At 32.6% G+C, this 25,028-nt stretch overlaps 5 protein-coding genes across 8 annotated transcripts; 2 read left to right on the plus strand and 3 right to left on the minus strand.

Annotated features, from left to right (window-relative positions):
* The first annotated feature begins 1,582 nt into the window (after positions 1-1,582).
* On the plus strand, positions 1,583-4,072 carry LOC108336501 (glycerol-3-phosphate acyltransferase 1). The gene is made up of 2 exons (XM_052880411.1): positions 1,583-2,688; positions 3,092-4,072. Exons 1-2 carry the CDS (start codon positions 1,957-1,959, stop codon positions 3,977-3,979), a joined length of 1,620 nt encoding a protein of 539 aa, XP_052736371.1. The 5' UTR covers positions 1,583-1,956; the 3' UTR covers positions 3,980-4,072.
* A 3,470-nt stretch (positions 4,073-7,542) lies between these two features.
* On the minus strand, positions 7,543-11,120 carry LOC108337590 (PLASMODESMATA CALLOSE-BINDING PROTEIN 5). Its single transcript, XM_017574145.2, has 4 exons — positions 10,700-11,120; positions 9,162-9,665; positions 8,240-8,270; positions 7,543-8,082 (listed from the first exon to the last, which is right to left on the minus strand). Exons 1-4 carry the CDS (start codon positions 10,758-10,760, stop codon positions 7,908-7,910), a joined length of 771 nt encoding a protein of 256 aa, XP_017429634.1. The 5' UTR covers positions 10,761-11,120; the 3' UTR covers positions 7,543-7,907.
* A 2,695-nt stretch (positions 11,121-13,815) lies between these two features.
* Positions 13,816-15,891, plus strand: LOC108337268 (pentatricopeptide repeat-containing protein At2g42920, chloroplastic). The gene is made up of 2 exons (XM_017573755.2): positions 13,816-13,918; positions 14,014-15,891. Exon 2 carries the CDS (start codon positions 14,100-14,102, stop codon positions 15,696-15,698), a length of 1,599 nt encoding a protein of 532 aa, XP_017429244.1. The 5' UTR covers positions 13,816-13,918; positions 14,014-14,099; the 3' UTR covers positions 15,699-15,891.
* Positions 15,892-16,494: 603 nt separating this feature from the next.
* On the minus strand, positions 16,495-17,241 carry LOC108336500 (AT-hook motif nuclear-localized protein 16). Its single transcript, XM_017572983.2, has one exon. It carries the CDS (start codon positions 17,239-17,241, stop codon positions 16,495-16,497), a length of 747 nt encoding a protein of 248 aa, XP_017428472.1.
* A 2,429-nt stretch (positions 17,242-19,670) lies between these two features.
* Positions 19,671-24,891, minus strand: LOC108336264 (uncharacterized). Of its 4 annotated transcripts, XR_008250683.1 has the most exons (6): positions 24,550-24,891; positions 23,707-23,906; positions 21,570-22,054; positions 21,322-21,395; positions 20,905-20,958; positions 19,671-19,998 (listed from the first exon to the last, which is right to left on the minus strand). XR_008250683.1 is itself a non-coding variant. In XM_017572649.2 (5 exons), exons 1-4 carry the CDS (start codon positions 24,725-24,727, stop codon positions 21,359-21,361), a joined length of 900 nt encoding a protein of 299 aa, XP_017428138.1. In that variant the 5' UTR covers positions 24,728-24,891; the 3' UTR covers positions 19,671-19,998; positions 21,322-21,358. The 4 variants fall into 4 exon arrangements, 3 of the variants coding, with proteins under 3 accessions (XP_017428138.1, XP_017428139.1, XP_052736802.1); XM_017572649.2 differs by lacking the exon at positions 20,905-20,958; XM_017572650.2 differs by lacking the exon at positions 20,905-20,958 and having other exon boundaries at positions 21,570-22,048; positions 24,550-24,889.
* Between the last annotated feature and the right edge of the window lie 137 nt (positions 24,892-25,028).

Here is a 25,028-nt window from a genome sequence, read left to right on the forward strand (position 1 = left end):
TTTTTTTATTTATTTCTGAATTTATGATATTTTCTTATTTATATACTATACTTATATATATATATATATATATATATATATATATATATATATATAAGTATTAAAATTATGACAATAAGACAAAGACATACGTAAACATTTATTAACTAAACACTTTAACTATTCAAATTGTTTAAGAAAAAAATTGAATTACATTACACGTTTAATGTTAAGATGTTAATGTTCAAATGTTTCAATTAAATAACAAAATAGATTTTACTTTGATTTAACTTTAGTTATATAAATTTTAATAACCAGAAAATAATATTGTAATGATTAAAAAATTATAAAATGATTCATTAAAATCACGTATAAGTTGTTCATTGAAAATAATTATATATTATTATATATAAAAATATTTGGTTTTAAATATCAATATAAGACAAAATTAACTGATATAAAATCAAATTATGTTTAATATCAGATAAATTTTAAAGATACGAAAAGTAATCCTTTATTATACAAAAATATTTAGATTTAAATACCCGCCATTTTAAGGGATCGCGACATCTATCTTCTAACAAAAGTCAATTACAATGACTAATTCTACTTAAACATATATAAAATATTACTTGCATTTTTATTCTTTATTTGTTACTTCGACTAAATAAATCACAATTATTTACATTACATTTTTAAAAGTATTTTATTTTTCACATATAACTTTACAAATCAATTATCTATCTTTTAATTGAATAAAAAGTATTAAAATTAATCCAACAAAATACAAATTCTTATTGGCTTACAAATAATGTTAAGAAACTTGTGTGATTGATGTAAGAAAGAGAAAACAGAAACGAGAAGAAGCAGCCATAGATACGTGAATCTTCTTAACCTTTCCATACAATCTACGTGCATTGAACAGCAATATCAAATGATTGAGGCTTCACCAAACCAAAAAACGAGGGTGACATGAATTGCTGTTCTAACCTTCACACACAAAAACAAGTTCCACAAGCTTTTCAAACGTTTTGTACCAAATGCATGTCATTACATTTTCAATAGTAACTTTGCTGTTTTACCTACTATGCATGTTTTCTAGTAATCACACAAACACATATGCATGCTTCTCATTTCTCTACTACAACCATGATCACAGCATTGCTGTCATAAATATGACTTCATTTAAGTTGAAGTTCAAATGAACGGTAGTTGGAAAATTAAAATCAAATCCTGTAACTGTTCATAGCATTGGGAATGCAATGCATAGGTAGTACAGCATAACATAACAAAGTCAAACGTTAATAAAACATCTCAGAAATGAAACGGTGGTGATAATATATAAATAGAACTAGGAGTCAACGACAGATTTTAATGAGAGAAGCAATTGCAATTTGACTACCGATGATTCTGTAATTGGTTTTGGAAAGTCAAATGATTCGAAGATGTGGGTGATCTAACTTGCTATTGGATTGTGGGAAGAGAAAAAGAAATGGAAGTTTTGGAAGGAAATTTGTTTGACCAAAGGGATAATTCACACACATTCCAACGGCATTTAAAATTAGTGGCACACCGTGTGCTTGTGGAAAGATTTCAAAGAGATACCAAAAGCTCTCCATGGCGGTCACCAACATTTTAACCTACCTACTGTATTTATGTCAGGAGTAGCCAAGCTAAATATTATCTGGCACCATGTACAGAGCACTTGCAAGATGATATAAGCCAATACTATAAACGGCAACAAAAAGAAAAATAAAAAGGGAAGGTGAAGTTAATGCCAGCAGCGTGGTTAACCAAATGCTACAGTCAAAACTTCATCATGCACCCTTTTAATGACTCTATAAATATTCCCTGCTCATCCGCTCTTCATCACCGATAAACACTCTGACTCTTCTTCTTCTTCTTCTTTCATTTATTGTTCTTGCCTCCTTTTCTCCTTCTGAAACACATCTTCATCAACCAGTGTGAAAAAAGAGCATGGAGTTTCCAATGATGCTGCTGAGGCTTGCAGAGTGGGTGCTGTACCAGCTGCTTGCCAACTCTTACTATAGAGCAGCAAGAAAAATGAAAAGTTATGGGTTTCATTTCGGGTATTTGTCATCCAAACCACCCCCTCAACCTTCTTCTTTCCCTAGTGTTGTCAAATATGATTTTGAGAGTAGAGAGTCACAGACACTTGTGGCTTGTGACATTCATAGAGTCCTTTTGAGGTCCCATTCTTTCTTTCCTTATTTCATGCTTGTTGCCTTTGAAGGTGGCAGCATTTTCAGAGCATTCCTCTTGCTTTTGTCTTGTCCTGTGCTGTGGATTTTGAACCTTGAGCTAAGGCTTAAGGTCATGACATTCATCACCTTTTGTGGGCTAAGAACAAATGTCATGGATAGTATATCAAGGGCGGTTTTACCCAAGTTTTATTTGGAGAATCTCAACCTTCGTGCTTACGAGGTTCTGGCCTCAGCAGGGTCTAAAGTTGTCTTCACGAGTGTGCCTAGAGTTATGGTGGAAGGGTTTCTTAAGGAGTATTTGAGCGTTGATGCTGTTGTAGGCACAGAGTTGCACACTGTTGGTTGCTACTTCAGTGGTTTGCTTTCTGGTTCTGGTTTACTTGTGAAGCACAGAGCACTGAAGGATTATTTTGGAGACACAAAACCTGATATTGGGGTTGGAAGTTCTGCTGTTCACGATCATCTTTTCCTCTCCCTTTGCAAGGTAAGTCTGAGGTTTACTCCTCTGTTTAATGACCCCAGTTACTGTTTAACTCTTGCGTGTTCAGCGCTCTTAAGGGCCTTACAAATCATAACAAAGAAGAAGACCATTTAAATTAAAAAGCAAATTTTGTCAAGTTTCATTGGCACAAAATACTGTAAATCTATTGCACTGATGTCAAGGTTTTGAATTGCAGTCACCATCACTATTTGTCACTGTAGATACAGCTAGGATTGTGATGATTGCGTTACATCAAAGGCAAAAAATTCCTTAGCATTGTGACCAAAGTCACTATCACAAACTGTTTTCATAATCTTGATACAGATTATAATTCAGTGGACACGTTTTTATCAAGTCTGTCTCAATGCATTCATAGTGTCTAATTTCAGCTACATGGACAATGCAGGAAGCATATGTGGTGAACAATGAAGAGAGCAAGAACAACTTTAGCTCAGTGATGCCAAGGGAAAAATATCCAAAGCCCTTAATATTTCATGATGGAAGACTAGCATTCCTGCCTACACCCTCAGCAGCTCTGTGTATGTTCATGTGGCTTCCATTTGGAATTCTTTTGGCCATTTATAGGATCCTTCTAGGCATTGTACTTCCTTATGGATGGGCATTATCATTAGGGGTTTGGAGTGGCTTAAATCTCCAAATCAAAGGGATTCTCCCTGAAAAGTCAGAGCAAAAGCAAGGGGTCCTCTATGTTTGCACTCACAGGACTCTTCTTGATCCTGTTTTCCTAAGCACATGTTTGGCAAAGCCTTTGACTGCAGTGACATACAGCTTGAGTAAGGTGTCTGAGTTGATAGCCCCTATAAGGACAGTGAGACTAACAAGGGACAGAAAAAAAGATGGTGAAACAATGGAAAGGCTTCTGAGAGAAGGGGATTTGGTGGTGTGTCCTGAAGGAACAACTTGTAGGGAACCATATTTACTGAGGTTCAGCTCACTTTTTGCAGAATTGGCTGATGAGATTGTGCCTGTTGCTATCAATACTCATGTGAGCATGTTCTATGGGACCACTGCAAGCGGGTTGAAATGCTTGGACCCTATTTTCTTTCTCATGAATCCAAGGCCTAGCTGTTACATTCAGGTTCTTGGAAAACTTCCCAGAGAACTTACATGTGCTGGAGGAAGATCAAGCTGTGAAGTCGCAAACTTTATACAGAAACAGTTAGCCGATGCTTTGGGATTTGAGTGCACCACACTCACGAGGAGGGATAAGTACATGATGCTGGCAGGGAATGAAGGGATTGTCCAACAAGACAAGAGGACAACAAAATGCTAATCACGATGTGGGACTTGGGTTACCACTAATCTTTTCTGATTTCATCTTGTACACTTTTTCTTTGTTGCCTAATTTATGTTTTTCTTTTGGTTAGATATTATAATTATGATTGTGAAATATGATACTGCATGATTTAAAAGTAAACTTAGATTGCAAATACAACATAAATACAAACATTATTGCGACCAAAATAATAAACAACAAATCATATTAATTAATGTGTTAAACATTTAAAACTTGTTTAGATTAATTCTCAATCAGTATTCAATATTCAACATTTATTTAAATAGACTTATTACTTTAAGGATGTGATTGCTTTGGAGAGAAAATGACATTTAGACTGTCAAATTTTTATTTAAAATAAAACTCATCTTCTAACAAAATATTATTACTGGGTAAATGAATCAAAATATTAAACAATCAAAACTATCATTAAAAAAAGTTTGAAGATACTACAGTGTGAGACTAAAGAGTAAATATTTTACACATGAATACATATTTTTTAATCTTGAAGTGGTTATTGTATGTCTGAGTGCATAATAAAGTTGTACAAATAATCATTTGTTTAATATACATATAATATGTGGGGTTACAATTTCCTATGTAAACTTCTTTTCCTTGTTATCATTATCATTGGAAAACTCAGGCAAATATATGTATATGATGCTGACAGGTAGGTAGCCACATTAATTTTAATTATTCAAGAATTACACAAAGGATTTATGTAAATTACCTACAGGATTCAATATCGATACACTAATAAGGTAATCCTTTATTACCATATTATAAATATTGCAAAATATTTTTCTAGATTCGAAATGGTAAAAAACAATTATTTAACATTTCTTTGTAAACAAACCGACTAGTTTGATTTGATACGGAATGCAGTCAAACATAATATATGAATAAGTGTTTATCAAATACAATAATTAATAATTTAGTTTTGGTAAGCTATTTTTGAGTTTTCCGAAAACTACCAACCTACCTAACAAAACTAACTTTTGTTGTAGACTTTAAATATGAATACAACGTTGTTGTTTCCATGCTATGGGTCACACGAATCAATGTTGTACTCGTGGTCAAGAGTTAATACTGTACTTTAACTAAAGTATCTTAAAAATGCATACAAAAATTATGATACGGTTGTAAACTTTGATAGTGACGATTTTTTAATAAAATTAAAATATAATTACGTATTTCTTTTCCATGAAACTATTATAATGAAATTTCTTACCAGTGTTTGATATCTTTTTTTGGAAAACATCATGGATAAACATAAACGAGGGAAATCTACCTACCCATCTAAATTTTAAGAGTTTTAGAGCAGTGATTTTTTTTTTACAACAATTTTTAAGTTACTGCTATATTATTAATTTATTATATAATAATAAATTTCTTGCATATTTTAAAAAAACTAAGGTGTTTTTAAATGCATGTATTTGTCATATAATAGTATTAACCATACTGCAACTACTACACGTATTAAATTCAACTCATACAGTTAATTTTTGTAACTCTCTGTATTTGGAAAATTCAGATAATTTTTTTCTTTGTGATAAATAATATAAATAACTTTTTAATTAAATTGAGATCATTTGTTGAAGATCAAATTTGTAATTTGATATTACTGGTGTCTCAATCAAAGCATGTATTTGTTTTGATCAGAAAACTACTTTTCAAATTAAATAACTTTTCAAAGAATTGTATGGACGTAATTAGATGAAGGAGTTTTATGTGACTTAGTCTCCAATGTGAAAAAATAATAATATAGAGTAAATCATAGGATTTCAGATTTACTATCACATAGCTAAATTGAGTTTCTATGTAACTTTGTTGTAGCGACATGATTTGTGACGTCAATAACTTATGACATTAAAAGTAACTAATGGATTGAAAATTAAGCACTTAATTTTTTTATAGATATTATTTAATAAACAAATTAAAATTGTATCCATTAGAACATTTGAAATATTGTTTAGAATCCTAGCTTATTTTATTTTATATAACTGTTTTGTTTATCAATTGTAACGACATTATAAGAGGTGATGATCTTGCATAGAGATCTTTTCAAAATAAATAAGTTAAAAAAATAAAATATAATTACATATTCATATTTTATTTATTTCATTTCTTGAAGTTATATATATATATATATATATATATATATATATATATATATATATATATATATATATATATATATATATATATATATATAAAATTGTCATCAAATCGAATAGTCACTTCACATAACAATTACACCGTCAATTTACGATTAAAGAATGATTATTATTATTAGGTGGGTCATAATTAGATTGTTACTAATCCAAAATATATTATAAGATATATAAATATAAGTTTGAGGTAAAGAGGTAGATAATAACATTTAATATATTAACTGCTAGAACTGTCAAATTTTTATTGACTTTGACATTGGAGTGACTTTTTCAAGTAATCTCCAAGTTTTAGCGAATGAACAATTAGGACGAATGACTAGTTAAAAACAAGCTTTTAAACCGTCAAAATATTCACAATATAGTGACACATTAACCTCAATCACATCATCAAAACTATATATATATTTGGTCTTTTTTCCTGTGAAGTTTAAAATTTTAGAAAAATTTGTAAATGTATTTGTGTATGATAAAGTTGAGATGTTTGTTAATTAATGTAATTATTAAAAAAATATATTGATTATACAAGATAACTAAAAGTACGACGTGTATTTTATTATAACATTTTTTATTCTTATTTTGAGAGAGGTGTTTATGAATGTAAAATTTAATTTCTAAATATAAAAGAAAAGCACAATAATAATTATTTCGCGGCAAAAAAGGGAGGGCGAATTGATAATTCTAAAGTCTACTCCATTTCTAATCAATATTTAAACCTAGCTTGGACGTGAAATTATAATACACCATGAATTTAATTTTTTTTATAATAACTATTTTCAAATATACTACACCGATAAGAAGTATATTTAACTTAATATATTTATATATACTCTAAACATAATCTAATTTTAATTTTTTTTCCCTCTGCAAATGACATAGATGGTCATTGACATGTGTTTCTAGAAGGTGGTTGTTCAGGTCACTACTCGTGAAGGTAAAGAGGGTTGTTGGTTGTTTTGTGTAGTGACTGAAAAAGTTAACCACTGCAGTGGTTAGAATATGGCATTGCACTGTTTATCCTCTTCCTTCTCTGCATGCAGTTCAATTTGTGGGAATTCACCAAACTCATCCACAAGCATCAATTTTAATTATTGTTATGGCTACAAAGTTGTATGCCACAAACACTATGAGTAGGGGACCTATGCCTTCTGGGATATCAGTACATGGCATGTGAACAAATTCCTATGGTCAGAACCAAAGTTCACACCCTCCACTATGCACACTGTTTAATCAATCTGTGTAAAACAATCCATTAAGGAAAAAAACAAAGCCATTTTAGTTGTCCAAATTGTTCTGTCATGCTGATATTTTATATATACGTAATCATTACTCTTTGCTTTTCAAGTTTCTAATTTATCTGTAAAGAAAACATACCAGAAAAATGTTTGTCTTTGACTGTGTCACTGTAGATAAGACTTTTGAGTTTTTGACAGCAAAATCTGATCCTGATCTATAAGATTAACAGATAAGCCAACTTCAAAGATATGTTTTTTTCTTCTTCTTAATTCTAACAGTTCAACAGAGAAATGTGAACAACACAGAAAGTTAAATAAAAAAGTATGTACAGCAAGAAATGTATATCTCTACAAATGTCCATCATCTTAAGTTGCCTTTTCTCTGTACCATGTTTTTCTACCATTTATGCGCTGTTGATGGCCATGCAGCTACTATTTGCTTTTTGTGTCTCCCAAAAAGCCTGTAAAAGGGCAAAATTTGTTTGCTCAGAGCAGCAGTACATCCAACTCCCAACCATTTTAGAGATAATTTCTTTCCAAAGATGAAACTATCCACAGAATGACACAAATATCTGCAAAGCTATTTAATGTGTCAGATGATGCAGCAGAGGTAGAGGGGTTTGTGGGCACTGGCACTGAACCAAACACGTTTGCTCCGTTTGAGTTTGTTGTGTTCAACACTGATGTACTAGTGCTGCAGTTTCAAACACCAAGTTAGTAACTGTATGATAATATTTTCTCTTCCAACTGTGCAAGCAACATAATAAATAACAAATGAAACTATATCTGCATACTAAAAAGAATAAATAAATGAAAGTATATATAATTATATGTGAGCAAGGAAGGGCCACCTTGTGAATGGATATTGACATGCCCCAGTACCTGCAAAACAAGTAAATGCATTCATCAAATGTTCTCAACAACCAAATAATACTGAGGTTTATAGCGTGTTGTGCGCTGGAAATAAAACAAAAAATGTCCATCATCTTTAAATGTACATGATTTGTGCAGTACTAGATGAAGGTGTTGCAAGGTGGATACGTGAGAGGTGGGAGTGATTATAATAAATCTATAATTGGTTAAATATGATTAAAAATAATCATTTTTCCTAGCCAATTAGTTCATGTACTTTGTCCAAAACATGATGTTACTTCATTTTGAATTCACAGTTGAATATGCACATTTAATGAAAAAATTGTGATAAACAGCAATACTTAGCTCATGTTTTTTTTATAACAGTTGTTTATGCACATTTAATGAAACAATAAATCTTTGTGACAATACATAAAGGAGGCTTTGAAGAAGCTGCTTCCAAAAAAGTTGAAAAAAAGCTTGACTTTTGCATCACTCAAATGGTTTTAGCTCATGCATCCCCAACCTGAAGTCACAGTCTACAATCTATTGAAAGAACCAATAAAATAAGTTTCTTCTTTTTCTAGTCTGTTCAAAATGAAACCGAAAAATCATGAACAGGGGGATGTGCCTGATTACCAACCTAAGTGACCGACCCTACAATCCTACATGTCTGTGAATCAATTTGGCAAACACTTCATCTACAAACTTTCTGGTCTCCTTTTCTTCTATAATAATACTATCATTTACCTGTAAAGTTCACCTTTTTATGTTGGAAACAAAATATATTCAAGGGTAATTTTTATTTCAACTTTTAATTTACCCAACAGCTTGGCCATACCTCAGGACTTGTTTTAAAATTAAAATGCATGTAACATGATTGAAAAAATTTACAAGGAGTCATAGCAGCAAAAAGCTTACTTGGATTAGTGCTAATGATGACAGCAGTTCCACCAAAATTGCAGCTATTTGGAACAGGATTCTTTTGATAGTACTTATTGAAGGCAAAAGAAGCATGGTCTCTGATGGAATTTGGGTTGTAGCAGCTTCCACCAGGTTGAATTGCAGAGCAATCAGCACCACCATAGCCACAGGCATAGTCCAATGCAACTTGCAAGGTAGTTTGTGAGGCAGTTGGGCTAGCAATGCACCAGCTTGCGCCTGAAGACAACGGGGAATTCACGGTGGTTGGCGTGGTAAAAGGGAATGTGGAGGGTGGAGAGACAGTGTCTGGATTTGAATTGGGATTGAGGAATGGGGATGTTGAAATGGTGGGGGTGGTGGGAATTAAGTTGGGAATGGTAGGAATGGGAGTGGTAATATCCCTCTGAACTGTAGAAATTGAGACGGTGAATTCTTGTTTCCCTTGGTCATGTCCTAGTACATTCACATGTCCAGGTACTTCCTTCACTGTCCTACTTGAACCTGTGTTTGAAATGACAATCGAGTTACTTTTGTTCTGTACTACTTTGTCTAAAGCATGTGAACACAGAAATCAAACATACATTTGAAATCAGTTTAAGCCTTTTCTGTTTGGGGAGCAAAAAAAGTATAGCTGGATTCAAATTTTGCCTATAAGGCCAATGCATTTATTTACCCAGTATGGAAAACAAACCTGTCTGTCATGCTATTCATCAGAAAAGTTGTGGAATTTTTTATTCAAACAAGCCAATGGTTATATTTAGGCCCTTAAATCTCTCTGTTAATTCAAAAGGCAACAACTTGGAATAGGGCATCTATGTGGGCAGTTAAGGACAGGTAGGGTATCCTATGTACAGAGAGGCACACAGAAGTCAATGCAGTTGGGCCCTTTGTATCTTTCCAAGAAACGGTGGAACGGGAGAAAGGTTGGATGCAACTGTCCTGTGTGAAATCCCAGAAAAAAATGAGCAAGAAAAGGACTCGTTTAAATTTTTCTATGGTGTGCGTGGCTCTATAATTGCTGGAACAGGCATTTAATGGAATAATACAAGAGACAATATTTTGATCCAGGGAAATTATTATCCATAAAAAAGTTGGAAACTGAATTAGTAAACTAGATTCCACAGAAAGAAGCCAGGATGGAGTAATCAAGGAGAAAAAGTGATTCGCACCGAATCAGTCAACATGTACATCCATACTGATACTGGTTGAACTGAAAAACAAGAAGAGAATAAAGCAATAGAAATACCAAACTTGAGAGAAAGAAAAGTGCTTTGTGGTTTCAGAATTCAAAACATGTTCAAGGGTCCAAAAGAATATTAAAGAGAAAAGCACAGCATAGTGCAAAAGATAAAGAATGAGAAATTGAAAACAGAATGAAAATGAGAGCCAAAGACAGTGAGAAGCAAGAAACAATATCTTAAAACGGAAGCAACTGAGCTACATTTTCGAATAGAACCATCAAAGCTTAACCAAAAACAGAATGAGAGAGAAGACAGAAGAACTGTAGAACAAACCAGATAAAGGGGATTGATTACCTGAACAGAGTAATTGACACAGCAGGAGAGATATTGCACAGTAAAACACAGTTCTTTGCATATTTGATTTTACTGTTCAGCTTCTTCTCTAGCACCTGCTCGCCAATGTAGCTCCCCAGTTATAGTAGTTGTTCCTTTGAATGAATGAAAGAGAAAGGAAGATATGATGAAAGATGGTAAATGGTGTATAGAAGTAACAAGGGAAAATGTTTGTTGTGTGGGCTAATGATGCAAGTAAAAGTATATATAATAGTGGAAGAGTATGTGCAGTTGTTAGAGACAAAGGAGAAGATTTAGAAAATAAAAGATGGTGTGTGTGGTGAGGGAGAGAGTTAAGAGAAGGAGAAAAAAGGTGGAGAAGAAGAAGAAGGTTGAAAACGAAGTAAAGGAAGAATTGTTTGGAATATAGACTATGTTTGTGGGTTTGTAAGTGATGATTGTAATGATGGGGCTTATGTGGCTTTCTCTTTTTCTATTCTACTCTTTTTTACTGTTTTGTATCACTTATTCTAATCCTTCTTCTTCTTATACTAATCTTTTTCTCCTTTATTCTTATCAGAATATAAAATCTGACAATATTGGTAGTGGTTTATTTTGTAATTTGCATTTTGCTTTTCTCTCTTGTCTTGACACTATGTTCCTGCATGAAGGGAAAATTAAGAAAAGGATTGGTTTGAGTTGTGATGTTTTTGTTTGCAACGAAGGTTGTTGTTTGAGTGTGAGTTCTACGTGGAGGAGGGAAAGTGTATAACTTATTATTACTGCCATTTGATTGTACTATCAGCTTTTTTTTCATCATTTTGTGCTTTAACTGATTCCATATTTGTTGTAAAGAACGGTGGGCATGATGTTGCAGCCCAACCCATGTCCCATGTTAGTCCATCGCCATAAAAGTCTAAAACTTTCTTCAAGTGAAAACTATTTCTGTCCCAGTCACTGAATTCCCACTACAAATTACTTGCATCATGTCACACAAACTTAGTCAACATTATTTGCATTATTTGATAATTTTACCACAATGACATAGATATATATTTTTTATATGTTACTAGAATTATCATTTCTATTCAATGTTTGACTTGTTATAAACTTTTGATTGACTTAAAAAGAGAATAGAAAAGGAATGGGGAAATTTAACACAACTAATTAAGGTCCAAAAGCCTCAGAAGTAATAGAAGGAAGTGATGGTAGTTTTGGAATGAGATTACAGAATGGAGAAGTTATAGATGTTGATGTGGTTAGAAATGAAAGTGATTTGACAAAATGGCATAAAGTTAGCATGGAGAATGCCCTATGCCGCCAGACTTTGTTCACACAGCATCACCAACCAGAGTTTGTTAAGCTACTTTAACACAAATTATGGCATTAAATTGGGTTGCAATGTTAAAGTTAGTTGAAGGGACATGATCAACTAAAAGACAAATAAACTTATTCATGTCAATATTATTCTAACTGCGTTTATGGATAATACTCTATCTTTTTAATCGGATATCAAAATTGGAGGAGAATATATATATTTACTCTCATCTCGTCCTCATCTTTACTTTCATTTCATCTTCGTTTAAATTACTAAAATATTTATAATTTATAAGATAATATAGTAAAACCACACCTATATATATATATATATTTTATTTCTTAATATTATAATTCTGTTTTTCAATTAGACACCAAATTACCACTTACTCTTTTATCAAAACTTTTGTGCATTTATTTTTTTGTCTCTTAATTTACTAGATAATATAAAAAGAATATTCTTTATTCTCTTGTTATTTATTTCATTTGAAAACTATTTTGGTTTGTCAAAATAATTTTTATTATTTTTTAATAGTTCGACACAAAAAGTTTTCTTAGATTTCTAACATATTTTTCATTTTGTCATATTCGTATTTACTTTTCTTTGTATCATTTTATCCAATTATGTATCATATTGTTTTTAAGATTGATTTCTTTTACTTTTTTTAATATTTTTATTTATTACTTATTTTTTATGTAATTACTTTTATTTTCTAATTCATTATCATAAGTGTAATTATATCATTATAATTGTATAAAAAAATAATTTATTATAATATAATAACTTAATGTCATTTTATTAGTCTTTTCTTATTACCATCCAACATATATTAAAATTCAAAAGATGAAGAATTTATATTAAGTTTAATTATTATTAGTTTATTTTTTTCTTTGTGTGATTTCATTTAAGTAGTGTATTATAATTTTCATTAGTATTAGTATATATATATATATAAAAAAATTCATTAGAATTTAAAGAATGAGATTAAAAAGACATTTAAAATAATTTTAAATTTAAATATTTGTTTTCATTTTGTAATTTTTTAAATATATTTTTAAATTTTATTAATTTTGTTTTATTAATGTTTGAAAATTCAACAAATTGTTTTGGTTTTTTCTGAAATTTTATTTGTTACGTTAATTTGAAATATATAATTATAATTTTTTTTTTAAAAATATTTGATATTGAAAAAATGTAAAAATACGTCCTTTAAATATTTATTAAATATTTGAAAGTATTATATTTTTTTAAGAATTATATATATATATATATATATATATATATATATATATATATATATATATATATATATATATATATATATTATTTCACGAGGATTTAGATAAGATGATTTTTTTTTTAAAAAACGAGTACAAGGTAGAAAAACCCCATCTTATCCCACCTCATCCCATCGTATTTTTAAGCTATTTAGTTGTACAAAGTTCAAATAAGCAACTCTAATTGAAGTGTTCTTATTGAATAATGAAGAGGCTTTTTTAATGTTGTTTCAAATAAATTCTTCATGAAAGACTACTAAATATGCTTTTAAATTTTGTAAATAAGATAATATTTTTTTGGTTTCTAATATATAAATTGTTTTTTTTCTTTCATTTAAGGAAATATAGTATATATAGTTTTGATTTTTATAAATAACGATAAAAGTGTCAACTCCTTTTAAATTTAAAGGAAATTATTAAGAATAAAAAACAAATATATTTCTTTTTACAGAAATTGAATTAACTTAAAATAACATTATAGTTATTGAAGGTCTACTAATATGGATTGAAGAATTATTCTACTATCTCTTGCTCACCCAAAAGAAACACTCTGTTATGAATCTGAGAAAATCTGCGCACATATATTATTTGATGGAGCCCTTGCAGATATTTCTCATGTTCTTCTGACACGGTGTCTCAGTAACGGTAATGTTAGCATTTTTTTATCAATTTTTATTTTAATTGATACATTTTGATTGTTAATTTAATTATGAATAGTTAATTACATTATCTTTTTGTAGAAATTAAGGTGTATACCGATAAACATTGGTCCCTGTCATCGTCATCATCATCTTCTTCTGTTTCAGAGTGTGGTGGCGACCACACAATGTCACCTCTGTGTTCTGCACTTCCACCATCATCATCACCCTCCATAGCAAACTTCATCTCTGACCACCCATGCCTCACCATGCTCCAAAACCAATGCTTCAACATGAAAGACCTCCAAAAGATACACCCCCACATCATCAAAACTGGCCTTGCTCTTGACCACATTGCTGCAAGCCGTGTTCTCACTTTCTGTGCCTCTTCATATGGTGACATCAATTATGCTTACTTGGTCTTCACCAGGATTCCAAACCCAAATCTTTATTGTTGGAACACAATCATCAGAGGCTTCTCTCGGAGCCCGACCCCTCAGTTTGCAATTTCTCTTTTTGTTGATATGTTGTATTCTGCTGTTGAACCCCAACGGCTCACTTACCCTTCTGTTTTCAAGGCGTATGCTCAATTGGGTGCTGGCCATGATGGAGCTCAGCTTCATGGAAGGGTTGTAAAATTGGGTCTTGAAAAAGACCAGTTTATTAGTAATACTATCTTGCACATGTATGCTAATAGTGGGCTGATGAGTGAGGCTAGAAGGGTGTTTGATGAACTTTTGGAACTTGACGTGGTAGCTTGCAATTCGATGATTATGGGGCTTGCTAAGTGTGGGGAAGTTGATAAATCTAGGAGGCTGTTTGATAATATGCCTACAAGAACAGCAGTTACTTGGAATTGTATGATTAGTGGATATGTAAGGAATGGGAGGCTAATGGAGGCATTGGAGCTTTTCCGCAAGATGCAGGAAGAAAGGGTTGAGCCTAGTGAATTTACAATGGTGAGCTTGTTAAGTGCTTGTGCCCATTTGGGAGCACTTCAACATGGGGAATGGGTTCATGATTATATAAGGAGGTGTAATTTTGAGTTGAATGTCATTGTTCTCACTGCAATAATTGACATGTACTGCAAGTGTGGATCTATTGAAAAGGCTATTGAAGTGTTTGAGGCATCACCCACAAGAGGATTATCGTGTTGGAACTCCATCATAATAGGACTAGCCATGAATGGTCATGAGAGAGAAGCCATTGAGTACTTCTCTAAGCTTGAATCCTCAAATTTAAAGCCAGACTGTGTCAGTTTCGTTGGTGTTTTAACTGCTTGCAAATATCTAGGAGCAGTAGAAAAAGCAAGGGACTATTTTACCCTCATGATCGATAAGTATGAGATTGAGCCATCAATAAAACACTACACTTGCATGGTCGAAGTGCTTGGTCATGCTGCGCTCCTAGAAGAAGCAGAAGAACTAATAAAGGGTATCTCTATAGAGGCAGATTTTATTATATGGGGATCTTTGCTTTCATCTTGTAGGAAGCATGGGAATGTAGAAATTGCAAAACGAGCTGCACAAAGAGTTTTTGAGTTAAATCCGAGGGAAGCCAGTGGCTATTTACTTATGTCCAATGTTCAGGCTGCATCCAACCAATTTGAAGAGGCATTGGAGCACAGAATTTTGATGAAGGAAAGATTAGTAGAGAAGGAACCAGGATGCAGTTCAATAGAACTACATGGAGAGGTTCATGAGTTCTTGGCAGGGGGAAGCCTACACCCCAAAGTTCGAGAAATTTACTCTCTACTGAATAACTCTGGTTTTGCACTTCAAGATTGAATATCTCCGAAGTGATGAAATTGTGAAATTTAAAAACCAAGCTGTATGCAAGGAAATAGCTTTGATGCAAAGAAGAGTTACAATACAATGTATGAGAATCTCACAATCGAACCGAACATCCAGTTTGCTTGTCAATACCCGGGGATTTATAGTTTGATCAGGGGCAAAAAGTGCCTATATTTCATTATTGTTATACTATGTCTTCCCAAATTATTCCAGTCATATTTGGTTATTTTGATTACAATAGTGATTTGTTTTTTCTTCAGCAATTAGAATACCGGTGTCTGTTAGTACTTGTACAAATTTGAATATAGGTCTGTCTGCAACGCTGACCTAAGCATAAGGTGATCCGAATCCTTATTTTAGGTCTCCAGAAAAAGGAAAGTTATTCAGTATTAATACTTATTCAACTTTTACTGTTACCTGGTTTAGTCTAGTGGTATCTAAAGTAATTTTTTTTTTCGTTGGTGATGGGGGTTTGAACCTGCTAGGCTTGCTAATCTTAATTTCCGTGCTTCATGCATGTTTTTGCTTCGAAGTTCTGAAACCAAATTCAGCAGTAAAAAGTATTAACTCTGAAAAGTAGATCTTATTGTATTGAAAATCATAACACTCACTAATCTGCTAAAATAATTGTATTGTTAATACAGTAGAAGAAGCATTAAGCATATGATCTTGTTAAGCACCATCAAGCTTAGAAGACCCCTTGCTTGTACAAGATCCTGAAAATATAATACCTACACCACGGTGCATTGTATGGATCTAAGACAACAACTGACCAAGAGTGTGGTAGGTTTCAGGTTTTTGACAAGTTCCGCCCTGGTGCCCAAGAGTATATCTCTTGGGGCATTGTACCATTCATGAGCAGGTTCTGTGGCATTGCATACAAGTCAGAGATGTCAAGATGGTGGGTGCGTCCATTTTGGTAATGCTGATTCTGCATTGCAGCAGAGAGTTCATCATCTTCCAAAGGCAGACGATCGAAAGTAGCATGCATGAATGATGCAGCCATGATTACAAGAGGGCCTGAGGCAATCAAAGCACCAACCACAGCACCTCCCACAACTTGCCCTTGAGCACCTGCCAAGTAAATTGTGAGGCCTGTGATCCCTGGAGGGGCTGGTGGGGGAAGGATTGACCCCAGCAGGGACAGAATCTCAAACCTACCATGAAGGGTCACAATGGCACCAGATGACCCTGGTTGGCGCAGTGTTACATTTGTTACACAGCCTGTTCCATTGAGTATATAAAGGCCACGTTGCTTTCTCCTTGCAAAGTTCAATAAACATTCATTCACATCAGAGCCTGAACTCACTTCCATGGCATGAGCCTTCAGTGCATTGGCACTTTCTCTGGTGACAATTATTGGTGGTTTAGGCTTGTTTTTTGAGCCGGCTGGCCGTCCACGTGGCCGCCTTAAGGTGTCCCCCTCTGCTGCAGAAGAAACAGGTGAAACTGCTTTTGGGACTTTTGGAGTTATTACAGTGACATCAATGCCAGACATGTTTGAGTTCCCCTTGTCTTGTTCTTGCTTTCTATCCATTTCACCAAACAGAAGACACTTTGAGGCAAATGTGAAGTAACAAAGAGGAAATCGCTCTCTTCTGCTTCATAGAAAAGCTTAAGTAGTCGAATTATGACAATAAATTTTATAGGACCCCAAAAGAATGATTGTTTTGTAGGAAGGAGTTAAGTAATACCAACCAACAAAAAATTGTTGTTTTATGCATTACTCTGCCTAATTCTGACTAACTTGGCTCATGTCAATTGCCTTCCTCAACAGATATATCTTGCCACATATATAATTATTACACTTTACTTCTCAATCTTACCCACCTACACCATCTTTCTCGCATATGACTGCTTTTTCTTTATCAAACTCTCTACACTTTTTCTGTTACGTAGCAGAACACTAGAAGCATGGTTGGAAGCTTGCAAGTATAGTCTGTTTTTAAAATATATCTGACAAAAATTACTCCAAAAACTAGTCGCTAGATAATAGCTGATATATGCGTAGCATTGGATAGTTATAAGTTGTAAAATTAGTTTATTAAATTACAAATTTTGATACGATAATTAGTTGAAGTAACTTATAAATATAAAATAATAATAAACTCAAACTGCTGCGTTCCATAAGCAAAGGGTGCCAAACATCGTTTTATGATGTCAAAGTTGTTCACTCTGTAGATTTTTTTTAGTTGACATGAATGTATGGTTCTAGATTGTCTCTGTAATTACCCTGTTAGGTGATACTGAAATACGATATGATGAAATGTAAACAAAATGTCAAAAAAATAAGAGACTTTCAAATTTGGAATTTCTTTTACTGTTCTTTTAATGTAAATTAAATTAATAGACATTGATTTTATGTTTTAAAATATATTAACATCGATGTATATTTTAATGTTCAGCAAAGGACAATATCTAAAATCTAACACTCGACTCGAGTTTTCCAGGTCTGTGAAATATTTTTTCATATGAATCTATAATAGCCCTTTTTATTGTTTAACATTGATGAGTTTTTGCCCTTTGAAGTCGTGGAGCAGTATGAACACCTTAGCTAGCAATAAATACTTCAGTAGAATATTATAATATGTTTTTTTTAGTAGCATGAAAAGTTAAATGTGAAATAAAAGCAATTATTTTCAAACATGTTTTAGAATAAGGTAATGAAAAAAATTGGAAACAAATAAAGATATAATAAAAAGTTTCCTTAAAAATATTTTTCTAATAACTTATATTTAAAGCATACATGGGTATCGGCTTTCTCATTCCACTATAACAATTTTTAGAAATTATTTTCCTATTTCAGGTTTCCAATCACCAAAGAGTTGACAAGAGAGATTATTTACGCATAGAATTTTCTCATAATTGAAGAAAATTTCAAATTTTGGGATATTCAATATCGTTTCTGAACTTGATTTCTTAGCATAAAAAAATCATAGAAAAAAAAATAGAGACGTCACAATCTAATATATCATATTAATAAACTAATAAAGATCCGTTAGATTTTAATCTTTAATAATAACTTGTGTCTTAAGACAAGAAAATCCTCTCTTAATAAATTTGGTTGATATAATAACTATAAAAGTGTTTACATTTATATATGATTTATAATCTAAGTATCACAAAAGAAGATCCAAAAACATTGGGTATGTAACAGACGTGAAAATTTAATTATTGCATACACGAACTCCTTGTCCAAATAGTTTGGAAAAATAAATAAAACTTTACAAAATATCTTTTAAAAGCTAAAACCTATTTTGCAAGTGTGTTCCAAGCCTTAGATCTTCCCTTTGAGTTCCAAGTTTCATGGAACAAGAGTTTAAAAAAAAAATTGTTCTTTTAAGTTTTCAGTCATTCACCTTGTCATAAATTCTTTAAATTTTAAGAATTCCTTCCAAAGTTCTTCTTCTATTGAATTAAAAGATAGTTCTCGATCAATAATAACCTTGTTTGATCTACCTTTCCTTATCATTTTCACTTGTATAAATATAAGTCAATATTTTCAACCATATAAGTCCAGGCCCATTTTTGAAAAAAAAAAGAATGAATAGAATACTTGGAGTTCTTAGCTAAATCCTGTTTTAGTCACGTAGTAAATAGTAATAAATTGGATTGATTAGAAGTAATGATAAATTAACAAAGGCCAATCATGAGTAGATCAGTTTACTTGAACATTTTCTAGTTGTTTTTCCTTTACAACAGTTATTAAAAGCATGACCGGTACAGAAATCAAAGATCCTCGTAATCTCGTATCGGGACATGTGCATATATAGTTTACCACCGTTTCCAAGAAGAACTATTTTATTTTAAATCAAGAAAATATCATGCAGTTCAAATCTCTTTCACTGTTGTCACAACACTCACTGTAAATTTGCATCATCTTAGTTAAAAGTCCTTTCTCATCTCTCTCATCGTCATATGATTTCACCCTCATCAGTCGTAAGTAACCACAACAGAAGAATAACCTTATGAACTATGTAGCTGAAAATGGAAAATGAACTCAATTCAAATTCCAACTGTTTGGTCTTCATGATTAATAGTGACATAATTCCAATATGGTTGGTTGACAATGGCTTCGGACTATATATGTTGCAATATAGAAAATGAAGTCTTAAACCCATCAAAACGACTTGGCATGCATGTCAAGATTACTCTTGCTGACCTCATGGGAACTGTGTAATTCAAACATCTCTTCTAAAAGGCCAGAACAGTATACGAGACTTCCACTACTGTAGAGTGTACCATGTTTGCAATCTCATCCTGTGAATGGAGCGACTGTTTCTGGTACTGAAACCTGAGACAATCATCAGCCCACAAAGATAACTTTGGTGTTAGCTCATCCCTCATTATTATTTGGTCAAAAACTAAGTGTGTGATGCACGTCATGACCAACCATTTGAAATCAGTTGTCCATACGCATGAAATACGGATACTCAGTGAATAGAAGCATTTCCTTTACTTGCACCAACACTTGTGAAAATTGAAAAGCATAATATCGCGGGTGCCCCATTATTACTCTTACTTTGTAATCCTAGTTCTATTGGTTTCCTGATGTGATGTCATACCTCAATGTAAAAGAATACACAATTTGGAATTTTGTGGTACTCCGTTCTGAATAATATTTGACAATTTTCTTGCATCAAAAGGTACTCGGAGATGGGAGAAAAAGGGACTGTACATCTGAATGACTACCATTAAACATCTTGGATTTGGTAGGTTTGTGTGCAAGTTAATTACTGATAATAGTTAAGCATGCCATACTTCAAACTAATGTTTTAAATATCATGAAAGGGACATTTCAGATGCAAGAAAACTGCTGAAGGTGCTAGCATAATAAGTACATTAGTTCACAGAAATTTGTGCAGTCTAGTTATGAATACGTTTTTTGTTCTGTACATTTTCTGCAATTGAAAGGTTTTGGTTACAATTCTATAAAGCAATTAGTTTAAAACTCGTGGTGACAACAACGCCTTTTTTAACAATTCGGGTATGCAAATTTAGGATTGTAGGATTCATCACGATAATAGTCTTCGAAAATCAGCAGCTAAAACAATAGCAGTAATACCAAAACAAATGGTTCGGTCAGTTAGTGATTAATAAATGAGTTAATTTGTCATCTATTCATAGCAGTTGACAAGTGATTAAAAGAATAATTTACCAAAACATATATATACATGTGTATGTGTGTGTATGTACGTACTTATATGTAACTGTCTCATTAGACTCATATATGACATCACTAGGTTGCCAACTCCTGCAAGGTAAGTGATGCTGCATTACCTTACACAAAACATTTCATGGAATCCTCCAAAAATACTTCATTACTACGTTCATTTATGAGACAGATTAAGGTTAGAAAAGTTTGAAACAATGGACAAGAAACTACACTACGCTATTCTTAGTCCTTACTCCTTTGGAAAATTTCTCAATCTGCTGTTCCTCCATGATCAATCATATGATCGCAATTTGGAAAGAATAATGCTAAATGAAGATAACAACACCTCTTCATTTTAATAAACTAATAACAAGCATCTCGGATGTACCTTTCCTGTTTCCACATTAACTGATACAAGAAAAATTTTGCAAACCTTTTTCTTCCAATGAAGTTAGTTCTGACCTGGATGTAGAAGATGAGTTAAGCAAAACAAAATTTATCAGATCCTCAGTTCTGCCTCCTTGGTTCTTCTAATTCTGAGATTGAAAATTGAAAAGATGTTGCATTACTTTTCTTTATTATTTTCTTGTAATACGAATATTCATAATAATTCAAAATCACTAGATAGAACCTACTCTAAATTGATTTTCATAGTTAAATCTCCAAAGGAGACAATAAGAATTACGCTTTGATAGATCAAAGAGTTGTACCTCTTCCTAATTCCATGGATGGTCTCAAGGAGTTCGATTGTTTGTTGCAACCTGGAATTATTTGGTCTCTCTTCATTAACAAGTACCAAGGTTGAGACGTTCAAAACAGTAACTAGTTCAGCTTCAATTTCACTGAGCTTTTTATCTATCCGTTCCATGAAATCCTCATACGAGGATATTTCTGACAAGTTTCTGGCTATACTGTCTTCATTTGAAATTCCTACACTAACGGATTCCTGAAGATTCTGAATCTCCTTAACATCCAGTGAATTTTCTTCACTTTCGATAGACAGTTGCACATCTTGAATATTGTCGAAGTCCATCGTTTCAGGATCTAAGTTATGTCTTGTCGTACTGAAATCATTTTGAACTTCCTCCTTTGGAGCAACAATTCGAACTGGACTTGAAGCATCTTTTGTTATGTCTTCAATGTTCACATTAACATTTCCAATTAGCTGACTTTCTTTCAAAGATATTGCCTGAAACTACCACAGGTTTCTTTCATTATCCAGTTAATAAAAAAATCAACATTTTAAGTAAAAGCAACATTCACAAGAGATCAAGAGAAAGAATAAACATTATAAAAGGACGCAAACCAAAAAAATAATTTGAAATACATGAGTTATTCAGCAATAACAGTCTGTTGACAGGTAAAGTTATGCTTATCAGTCAGTACTAGAGCATATACAATAATATAGATTTAAGAAAAGAAATTGAGACCATCACTAAAGGTAATCACTATTTATTTAGTTTTTAATTTTTCTTGCATAAAGGTTATAAGTAATCTACTACATGGTCCAAAAATCCTAATTACCAAATGAGAATATATGAAACCCAGTTACATGATTTATCATCTTATGAGTTTTGTAGCAATGTTATACTTTAATGTATTTTGAACTAGTAAATAAATGCAATTGTACAAACTATACAACTCTACACAAACATTACATCGGACTTTCCTGTGGAACTCTCCATTTTCAGACTAAGAAAAACCACAGAAAAAAATATGCTTTTCAATAATTTCGTGACAGGTAAATTCAAAAGCAGTCTGGTTTTTTTGCAATATTGAAGTCAATGTCACCCCATCCATCCACTGTTTTCCTAGAGACTGATAATTTTCACGTGGTGCATACTATATATGAGAAGTTAAGTTAGTGGCAAATAAGGCAGGGGACAGGCACTGAACTGATGGAAGGAACTCGCTTTTCATCATCACCTTCGATAAAAGAGAAATTTTTAAAGGGTTCACTGGAGAAATACAAATACCAATATGAACCCAATGATATAAGGGATTAACACCACTCTCTACTCAAAACCTTAAGACAATGAGTTAATGAGTCTTTCATCTTTATATAGTGTTATACTCTCTTTTCTATTCAATGTGGAACTTGTACTCATACTTGAATTCCCAACACATACGAGAATGACATACACTGGGACAACTAATGTTCAAAATATAGGATAGAACACCACCTTTGATATATATATATATATATATAACCAACGTGAGAAAAATCTCAATTAAGAATTAAGATTTATATAATTCACACTATAAAAACAAATTTGTTACAGTTTTCCAGTAATGACATCTTTCAAAATAGAATTCTAAATAAGAAACATGTACCTTAACAGTTAAAATAACCGGTTAAGTCTTGTGGAAAACTAGCCTAAAAATACGAGTCATGCATTACTTATAATGCAAATTATTCTTTTCTAATTTCTTTTTTAGTTTTCTTTTATTATAGTAGCATATAGCCTATAATAGGTGTCGACTCATTTCTTTACTCATACTCAAGCCATGTTCGATAAGTGTCATGTCCAAAAAGTGCACGATCAGGCGACAGCGTATTCTACATAGATAGCGGTGCATCCTAGGTCCACAGTCCCTTCTGCAGATGCTCATGCCTGTACTTGCAAGCAATAAACAACTTTTGCGAAAACACTTGAAATAAATCCCTCCTTCAAACATACTGGCCATGCATTACATTACGAATCTAACACTCTGATGATATGAACAATTCATAACTTACATAACAAAGGTGTTCTCCCTCAAATGTATTGATATTTATGATCATGATGCCATCATTTCAAAATGAAAATAGAAACTAAGACTGCAGGACAAATGAACTGACTTTACCTCACTTAACTTTGCGGAAAGCTCATCAAGCAATTCAATGCGTCTTTTAGACTTGTCCAAAGCCTGCAACACCTTCTTCCTCTGAAAAAGCATTTCCCTTGCATAATTTTCCTCCCCCTTTTGAATGCTCATAACTGCCTGTTTTTGAAGCTTCTCTGCAGCTTCTGACAACCGCAGAAGCCTCAATCTAGCATTAGTTGCTGTTAACCACAACATATAAGTTTTGTATTAGAAAAATACTAATCACTCATTCAATTTCCCTTTCATACAATTTCCTCTTCTTCTTTTTTGTTTCTCTTCCTTTTTCACCACATCCCTATCTGTTACTTTTTCTTCCTATTTCTCTCTTTTTTCCATCCCAAATACACTCCATTTTGGGGTGCGCTTTCATAATCACTCATTAAATTAGAATAATCGTCCTCAAACTATTGGCCCGTCGCATAAACAGTTCCTAAAGTAATAAAATTGTTTAAGCAGACTCTGAAGTATTGAATATCCATCATTTCATTGCCTAAGTTGATGTATTTCAGTACAGTTCAGAAACCAATTTGGAGAAAAAATTTCGATATTTAAGGACTACACAACATTATTTTGATAACCTCTTGAGCTACCCAAACAATTTTTCTTACAAGAGTAGTACTTCAAGGTCCAATTGATGCACGAACCCAGTGGACAGCTTTTTCAGTTAGATTTCCTTAGGTCAGAATTGTAATGAAAAAGTGAAAAACTAAAACTTTAATCATACTCAGGGGCCTGACTGTAAAGGGTGTTTTTCAGAAAACATAAATCAGAATGAAAGTGGCAATAGCATGAAGAAAAACAATTTGAAATTGGTAGGGTTACCCTTGGCTCTGGTGGTGTCAGCCTCAGCATGAAGATGATCAATTTGAGAACGCAGTTGCTCTGTGTTGATGACAGCTGTAGAAGCAGAAGAAGAAGATGATGAAGATGCGCAGCACGTGGGCCTCCATGAAGGAACAGTCATGGCCATAGTTGTCACTCTAACACAGTACATTATCATCCCTTTCTCTCTTCCAATCTGCAACCTTACGCTTACAAACAATTTCTCATAACCAATTAGACAATTCGTAAGGACAATGCCAAATTCAATATTTAGCCACTAATTGTTTCTAATGACTGATTAGCGAAATCTATTTTGATAAGAAATTATGTAGAAAGCAAAATAAACAGGAATAAACTCTGAGATCCAAAAATAATGTGCATCTTCACTTCTTATTCAAAATCCAAAAAAGGAGAAGACATTTTCTAATTCAAACATAAATATAATAAAATATTAATGTATCTAGTCAATGAAAAAAAAT

Source organism: Vigna angularis, chromosome 7, assembly GCF_016808095.1.
Source record: "Vigna angularis cultivar LongXiaoDou No.4 chromosome 7, ASM1680809v1, whole genome shotgun sequence".
Classification (NCBI taxonomy): domain Eukaryota; kingdom Viridiplantae; phylum Streptophyta; class Magnoliopsida; order Fabales; family Fabaceae; genus Vigna; species Vigna angularis.